Source organism: Podarcis gaigeae (genome assembly GCF_964106915.1).
Source record: "Podarcis gaigeae genome assembly, chromosome: 6".
NCBI lineage: Eukaryota > Metazoa > Chordata > Lepidosauria > Squamata > Lacertidae > Podarcis > Podarcis gaigeae.
Window position 1 is genome coordinate 48,055,694 of NC_139682.1, and position 8,884 is coordinate 48,064,577.

Genomic DNA, 8,884 nt, shown 5'->3' on the forward strand with positions numbered 1-8,884 from the left:
TCCTGCAGCGGTGGATGTGCTTGTCGCTTGTCAGCTGATGCCTCTAACCATTCTCTGTGCCTCAGATCCATTCTGTCCACCAGCGCCGTGAGGTGCAGGGCCGCGCCAAGGACTTCGACGTCTTAGTGGCTGAGCTGAAGGCCAACGCCAGGAAAGGCGAGTTCCCCAAAGACAAGAGCCCAGTGAGGAAGGAAGCGCCTTCTGAACGACTCTCGCAGGACTCCTCGTTACTCTCACAGCCATCGCTGGTCCTGCCCAACGCCTCTCTTTGCCGAATAAAGCAACCCTACTCCCACTGTGCACTTTCCAGGTAAAACAAGGGCAGATAGTGTCCCAGGTAAAGCACGGGAAGGAAGTTGACTGGGTAGTTTTCTAATTAAAATTGCCTGGGACATTTTTTGGCTCAACCACACATGTGGACAGGACCTCAGAAAAGGTGTCACTGTACCACCTTCTGTACCACTGCAAAAGCAGACTCTATCCACAGATATTCAGTATCCACTATATGTTTTGGAAGTGGATTGTTAGCCATACATTTGGACACTTCTTAAGATATAACCAGTTTTCGTACAATAGTTCCTGCGATCAAGGAGATGGTTTTTGTTTGTTTGGATACAGTTGGGTGCCATTTTCAATCAAAATGGCAGACTGAATCTTTCAGAATTGCACTAATTTTGAAGTTTCTTAGAATTCCTTAGCAGCATGGGACATATGGCTGCTAGTCATACACATGTCCTAGTAAGGAAGCCAGTAATATCTCTGCCACAGATTCAGGAAACTCTCCCCTTGAAGAGGGCTTTAACTTCCTGTGTTGCTTTTAGGTCTAGGGTTTCCTCAGAGAGTGAGACCGATGACCTGCCTGCCACCTCTAGCGAAGTCGACCACGGGCTCTACCCTTTTCCAGCACCCAAGAGCACCGGCCGGGTTTCGAGCGAGGAGAGTGAGGATGACGCAGTGGATGATTCCCGCAAGGTGGACTGCCATTATGCAATGCGGCCGCCACGCCCCCAGGCGGTAAGTACCAGGCTAAAACTGGTGTGGCTCTGTGAAATAGGTCCTTTACACCTTTGGAAAAAAATGCTTGCCCCAAATCTTGCAAGAAGAATGCCAAGGGTAGGGGAATGTCGGATGCTTGGATAAATGAAGCTGCTTTTATACCGCGTGAGACCACTGGTCCATCTGACCCAATGACATTTAGTAGCAGTTCTCAAAGGCTCCAAGAAGATGTATTCCTGAGTTCTGAGATCTCTTTAATTGGATACACCAAGGTCTAAACTCTGTGACCTTACACATGCAAAACAAATCCTCTGCTACTTACCTATGGGTTCAGTCCAGGATTAGGTTAGTTTCCCTTGTTCTGTTGATATTAATGAGACCAGGTGTCAAGGGGTGTGTGTGGTGATGTTTTGCCTTCCTTTGCTCAGGAGATGAGGTGGGCAGAAGAAACAACTCTCTTGGTGTTAGCATCCCATCCCCATTTGCAAGAGGATTCAGAACGTGCCGTTTGCGTGATTTAATATTCTTAATGCCTTTTATCCCTGCTTCCATCTCCCCACAACAGTTCTGCACTTTCGGAAGCAGGTTGGTGAGCCCTGGATGTTACGTCTTCAGTCGACGGCTGGATCGGTTCTGCTCTGCACTCAGTTCCATGCTGGAGAGACATCTCAGCTCACACATGTGGAAGTAAGTAATCCTAGGGGGAAGTAGAGAAACTCTTGTGATGAATTGTGGCTGAAGATGGGCATGTGTGTTGCCCTTGTTTGTGCTTAACACTAAGCTATGGCTGATTAAAATTGGGTTTATTAAACTATGGTTTGTTTGATCATCCGAACTCTGCCCAGCAGCTTGTTTACTGCCAACACGTCTGAAGCCATGGTTTGTTATTGGCTTATGAACCTTTGTTTGTTTTAGCTATGGCTTGGTGTTACTGTGAACCCTTCTGAACCATGGTTTGTTTCACCACCCCACCTCGGGACGCTAGAAAGTCCTCTGAGGCACAAGCAACTGGAAAACAAACCAAATTTCAGAGAAACAAGTTTGCTTCATGTTACATTCTTTCAGGTTATGTCCCGCGGCAACCTGGAAGTACTGGAAAGGGTTACTTCTGGGCTTCGCCACTTGCGCATGTGCACAGGCGCTAAATTGCGCTTTGTGCACATGCACAAGCGCCAAATCGCACTGTGCACCTGCGCAGATACGGCGCTTCAAGTTGTGCTCTTTTCATGTTGTGAATGGGCCTCCGGAACGGATCCCGTTCTCAACCAGAGATACCACTGTATGATTGTTTGTGGTATCAACTCCCTATTGTCTCCTATCTTCCCGACACTGACATTGCTGCTGTTTACCAGGCCATAGCAGGGTAGCAGTGAGGTCTAAATATATTTAAAATGGAGGCTACAAAACATAGTGTTTCAATGAGATGTGGTATTTTGTTGGAGTGTGGTTCCCCCCCCCCCAACCTTTGCATGTCTGTCCCATGTGTTTATCCTTTTTTCTGTTCTGATAGGCACTCCAGATGCTGTTGGATTAAAACTCCCATTACCTCCTGACCATAGGTCACACTGTCTGGATCTGATAGGAGTTTCTGAGTCCAACACCACCTAGAAGTTCCCATCCTTGTGTTCAGAAATCTAAGCCCCTGTTATGGAATCAACTGACCTAGTTGATTCAGAAATTGAGATCTCCTTCCTTTCATAACCTGCCTTTGCATCAGATTATCAGGCTGGTTCATACTAAAACAACGAAGTAGCCAGTGCATAAAGAGCTAAGAACAGCAACTTTATAAATCAACATTAAAAAATGGATTGTATTCCAAGGGTTAAAAGGGGGGTTGCTGGCACTTCTGATCCGTGCCGCCTGCCAAGCCCCGTGCGCTGTTGTTCGCAAACCCTGACAATCATCAGGGCTTGCAAAAAGCCACACACAGGGCTTTGAAGCCACAACAACCAGCCAACTGTCGGGGCTTCAAAGCATCTCGCGCAGTGTGCTTATGCCTGTCTCGTTTTAATTTCAAACCACGCAGGTGAAAATGGGTCACCTGCCATTACCGAGGTGTCAGGTGACTGACAGACGGGTGGCCCCATGGGTGTAAGGGTGAGGGAGATAAGGGTCCAGCCCATTCCTGCATCCTGCTTACATGGGCATTATTTAGAGATGCAGCAACATAGGGACCTGTCTTACACAGAGGCAGAATCCTGGGCTGATCTTGCCTGGTATAGCACTCTGCACTGATTGGCTGCCTTAGTCCTTTGGGGTTTCAGGCAGGGCTGTTTCCTAGATGGCAAGGATTGGACCTGGGACTGTGCAGACCATGGTGTCTGCCGCTGAGCTTCAATGGCCCCTTCTCTCGGGCTTTAGAGCAAAAGAGCACTTGGTCTCTTCAGAGGCTTTTTTGAACCATTCACTATCACCCACGCTCAGGGTTTGTTTGTCCTGGTAGTGGAGGACGACTTGCCTTGCCTGAGGTTTGTCACCCGTGGCTAATGTTCATCCGTCTCCCAGCTGCATTCCACATGGGACTTGCTGGAGCAGTGGAAGTGACAGATTGGGTGTTTGCATTTCCTGCATTTTTCCCATTCCTTATCTCTTCGGCAGAAGTGGTGCCTAGAGAAGGGACATCTGGACCCTTGGCAATAGCTTAACGGCTGCATTCGTATCTCCCTCCTTTTTCTCCAAGGAGTTCAAATGAGAAACATCAGCATGCTTCTTGTGTGGTTGGTGGCGGGGAGATGGGAATGTAGAAAGCCCCCCACCCCCACCCCACCCCCTGCAGCCAGATCCTATGTTGCTTTACTAAGAAGGAAGCCCCACTGTGCTCACTGTGACTTTCTCCAAAATAAGCGAGCGTATGCTTGCAGCTGAAATCCACGTTTGACATCCCTCCCCCTGCAAATGGACGTAAAATGTGGATGTGCTTTTAAGCACCTATTAAGCACCCGTGTAAAAAAGAGCAGTGCAGGCAATTATGTTCCCAGTCCACAGCTTTGCCATCAATCACTCTGCACACGGTTGCCAAGAGAAGCATTGCGTTCCTCCGGCTGACCTCGTAGTCGTGGTGTTTTGTCGGGGCTTTTGGTCCCCCTCGTCTCCAGCAGGTGGCGCTGGGCTGTAGGGTTTGACAACGACGCATCCTTTATGGATGGCTGCACTCATCTGAACAAAGGGAAAACAAACACCCAGGTTCTGGCGAAAGGGGAAAGGGGAGGGCGGGTGGTGGCTGTCTGCATGTGCCTGGGTGTATGTGTTTGCAGGTGTCGACGTAAGGGGTTTAGAACAGGATAGCAACCTGAGCCAAAGAGGGAGGCTTTGGATTTGAGAGCAGCAGGGTGCGACGTCATATCTGAAACCTGAAAAAACAAGGGAGCCCATGAGGATTCTGGTTTTACGATCCAGCATGGAGGGCAAAAGGAACAAGAGCTGAGGGTTGGAGGGGTTTTTCCAAAGTCAGGTCTTCTTAACTCTCTCTCTCCCCCCCCCCCTCCGCCTTTTCATTGGCCCAACCAGAAGGATCCCTCCCGCTGCTGACCATCCAATTCTGTCCACACCACCCCCTGTTCTTCTGGGCTTCTCCTCATCCAGCACTTCTCAGAACTGCAGCTCCTCCCTGGTGTGCAGCCTTCCCCACAGCCTCCCGGGCAGGACCTCGGTGTCTTGCGCGGCTTCAGCCACCGTGGCCTCCAGGGACAGCCGCAGCCACCACAGCATGAACTATGCAGTGGGGTCGCCCCACGCTGCAGCCGCCTGCAGCCAGTCGGACTGCATGGGTGGGAGCCAGTCCATCACCTCCCCACTCCCGGCCAACACCCCTTCGCCGTCCTTCAGCAAGTTGCCTTTGACCAAGGCCAGCAAGTCCTCCAAAGCCAAGGAGGCGGCGGCTGGCGGCGTGGAGCCAGAGGCCTTGGCCCGGAAACGCAAGCAGTCTCCCGGGGCCCCTGCTAGCCCTCCGTACAAACAGACCTGTTTCCTCAATCTGGGCAAGAGCAAGGCAGCTGGCTGCCAGGTCTCCCACCCGCCCGCCAAGGCCAAGCCATCCATGATCTCCTCCTCCTCGACTCTTTCCCTGAATGGAACCGTCTCGGCCGGAGCCAGGATTAAGAGGGTCAGCCATCTGGACTGCAGGGCTCCCGGCCACGTCCCAGTCAAAGCGTCGCAGCTGGAGAACCGGGCCTCCTCACTGAATGGGCCAAAGGCACTGCAAGCCAACTGCATCTCGGATGAGGAGGCCAAGCGACGCAAGAATACAGCCACCTACTGTAGGCCGATGAAGGCCAGGCACTCCCCCTCCCCCTTGCCTTCCTCTTCCTCCTCTGACTTGGGTGGCTCTGTCCGAAGGAAGAAGCCAGTTGTCTCCTTGGGATTTGAGGAGAAGCAGAACACAATGAAGGTACGTTCTTTGCACATTCTCCTCCTTCTTCCTTTATCTCTCAGCTTTTCCACCAAGGAGCTCAACATAGTTCTCCCCCTCCTCATTTCATGCCCACAACAACCCTCTGAGGTAGGTTAGGCTGAGGGACAGTGACCGACCCATGGTCAGTGAGTTTCATAACTTTGTGGGGGATTTGAACCCTGGTCTTTGAGGCCCCAGTCCGACACTCTAACCACCACCCCACACTGGATCATCTGCCTCCAAAGGATTGCGTCGGCTTCCTTTTCTCCCTCGCCAGAGTTTTGGCACAAAGTCTGCACACTTGTGTTTCCTGCTGCAAGGTTGACTGCTTCATAACTCCATGACATGGCATATAATGGTCCCCAGAAGCTAATAAATTTATAGCAACACACGCACCAACTCTGTTGTAGTCCATATGATAAGTTTTGGGTAGTGTTCAAGAGAGTGCGTTTAAAATGGTGTTGGGTACGGAACGTTCAGCAGTGACATTTTGTTGCATCTTGCCCCCTTTCTTAGCTTGTTGACTAACATCCTCCTCATGGGGTCTGTGGCAGATAGTTCGAAGGAAATGTTGGCCCAGTGTGCAGCCGCTGTGTGGAAAAGTCAAGGTCCTTCTTAGAGCTCCTTAGGAAAGAGGTCATAGATACAACTGCCAGTATTGTAACGCCTTTATAAAGATCTATGGTGTGACCACATTTGGGGTGAATGTTGGAAGAGTCAGCATAGACAAAAGGAAGTACTTCGCACAGTTCATCATAAACAGGATAATTAGCTGCCTCAATATTTGATGTCAGCCAACTTTGATGGCTTGAAGCGGGTTTTGTTCAAATGCATGGAGATAAGGTTTCCAGCGGCTTCTACTCAGTATGACTTTGTAGTTCCTCCTTCCTCAGAAGCCCATTTGCTGGGGAACAGGATTGCAAAGTGGCTATACTGTTCCCCTGTTCTTCTTATGGACTTCCCATAGGGATCTACGTGGCCATTGCAGGAAACAGGGCAGCTAGGTTAGATAGCTGTCTGATCTAGCAAAGCTGCTCTTGTGTTCTTACAATTTCTACAGCTGTATCCTGGTGTGTGTGAGAGAGCAGTGCCTCAGTCAATTAAACCTTCAATTGATTGATCAGCGAGGGCCAATTTCCATCTGTGGGTCTGAGATCTAAGTACGCAGGGATGTTGTATATGTATATGTTTGTGGTTGCTTTGATTCAGGTGTGGTGGTGGAACAGGGGGTGAAAAATAAACCATTAAAGGCAGGGTTTCCTATCAGTGAGCTTAAGCTTTGGTTTATTAGATTATATGGCACTTAATAAATTTCTATACCACTGAGTAACAAACCTGTCTCAGCAGTTATATCATACTTCTTTCATTTATTAATACATGCATCTAATATTGCCTCATGGAAACATAATTAAATTTAAATACATTTGCAATCAGTTAAAAGGCAAATGATTAATTTAGCATTATTTCATTGGTGGACCAGTTCTGATTTTTATCAAAGCCTTAGGAGTGAGGCTACTGGTATCCTATGTAAAAATAAATAAATGCACGGTAAGTGAGTTGATCCTTTTATTCAGCTAATTTGAAATACTAGAAGTATTCAAGCTGCATAGAAGACCTTTTAACTGTTTGGGCAGAGGGTGGAAAAGAGAAATAATATATTAGCTAAGAGTGACACCTTTCCTCCACTTCTTTAGTCTTAAGCAGCTTCCTAGCACATAGATGCACCGATTTAGCTTTACCTGCTGAATAAATTCTTGCTAAGCTGCAGTTAAAGGACACAGATCTCCTGGGCGGGGGTGGGGAGCAGAGGGAAAGATGGCAAACCCCAGCTAGGAGCACTTTTAAGATAAAGGGTAGAAATGTTTAGGAAGGAGATATGATAATTATAATGGGGCTATTTGGGTTTTGCTCAGAGGGACAGTTTCCACGAAATCCCCAAAATGAAACTGTAGTGATGGAGGGAGTACAAAGCAAAGCACAAGAACACAGGAGCCCTGCTGGATCAGACTAAAGGCCGATCTGGTCCAGCGCTCTGTTCTCATAGTAACCAAGCAGATGCCTCTGAGAAGCCCACAAGCAGGATGTGAGCGCACCAGCCTTCTCCTGCGCTTGTTTACAAGGAGCGGAATTCAGAGGCATAAGGCCTTCAATCCCAGAGGTAGCCCGGAGCTCCAATTCCTAGCAGGCATGACCAAGGTTGTTGTCCCTGGTATCTAGCAGCTAGCAAGAAATTACCCCTGAAGGCGAAGTTTCCAGTGGACTGAGAACTGTTGATAGACTATGGATGAAGAACGTGTGGCCTTCCTGATGTTGTTGGACAACAACTCCCCAGTGGTTGGGGATGATGGGATCTGGAGTCCATCAACATCTGGAGGGCCACACAGTCCCTATCCCTGCTGTTGAAGGCTCACCCTCCATGAATTTGTCAAATTTGCCTAGCAGGAGGCTGTAGCAGCCTCTGGCCTTTCTAGTTCCCTCAGGCATTGCTCACTTGGCTTTACGGAGCCACGTGGGGAGGAGCTGCTGAGAGATCACTCGCATGCCATTGTGATGCATCTTAAAATGGGACTCCTGCTTTGATTCATTCTTGCAGAGCCCTGGATATCACATGGGATGATTGGCTCCATTTGCATTATCTGCGGAACCTGTAATTTCCAAGTTCCTTTATTAGAACCTCGGCACATCTAGCCCTGCATCTGCTGCATCAGGCCAAAGGCTCATCTAGACCAGCACCCTGTTCTCACAGGGGCCAACCAGATGCCTGCAGGAAGCCCACAAACAGGTCTTGAGCACAGCAGCATTCTCCCACTTGTGATTCCCAGAAACTGGCGCTTGGTGGCGCCCTGTTTTTGACAGTGGGGGGGGGGGCAACGTAGCTCCCAGGGTGCCGTGCAATCCCATACAAAGCTCTTCCCCCCAATTAATAAAAGGTTGCCATGTCAAATACCCCTCTAATGAAGTTAGAAGCATGGCGGCTGCTCTTTGTAATTTCAGATAGGTGCTGGTTGCAGCCCTGGCTACAATAGACACTTTGCTGTGAATGGTGCTACATAAACTGTCACCCTCTGCATTGACACCCTCTCTTCTCTCTTCTCTTTTGCAGTCAAAAGCGCATTAACAGCAAGTGCCTGCATTCTGCAGAAGGAGCCAACAGCCTGAGAACTCTGCCCTGGGTCCGACTCAAAGCCTCTTTGCTTTTTTTATAACTTTATAGTATTTTTTTAAAGGAAAAAAAACCCTCTAAAATACCTCAAGACTCCTCCTGTTCTTTTCCTGCTCAATTTTTTTTTAAGGGGCCAGGTGGGATGTGAAGGAGGAGAGAGGGGAAACTGAACACAAGGGAAACCGATAGAAATGCAGCCAACATGCGGCTTGTAAATGCAGTTGCAGGTGGCGGGAGTCATTTCAATGCCCTTAATGAAATGGGGATGTTTTCTGGCAGTGTGGTTGTTCAAAGAGAAATGGGCGTTCCATGAGATGGCGAAGGCAGGGTGGGAG

General features: G+C 49.0%; 1 protein-coding gene across 3 annotated transcripts in view; it reads left to right on the forward strand.

Moving 5' to 3' along the window:
• Positions 1-8,634, forward strand: part of ATXN7L2 (ataxin 7 like 2) — a 22,448-nt gene extending 13,814 nt beyond the window's left edge. For 2 of the 3 annotated variants that reach the window (XM_083745187.1, XM_083745186.1), the window contains exons 7-11: positions 66-310; positions 822-1,014; positions 1,562-1,683; positions 4,504-5,383; positions 8,490-8,634. In XM_083745187.1, coding sequence (XP_083601313.1) covers positions 66-310; positions 822-1,014; positions 1,562-1,683; positions 4,504-5,383; positions 8,490-8,504 — 1,455 coding nt within the window. In that variant the 3' untranslated portion in view covers positions 8,505-8,634. The remainder of the gene's footprint in view (positions 1-65; positions 311-821; positions 1,015-1,561; positions 1,684-4,503; positions 5,384-8,489) is intronic. The other variant, XM_083745185.1, reaches the window with a different exon arrangement.
• Positions 8,635-8,884: the final 250 nt, after the last annotated feature.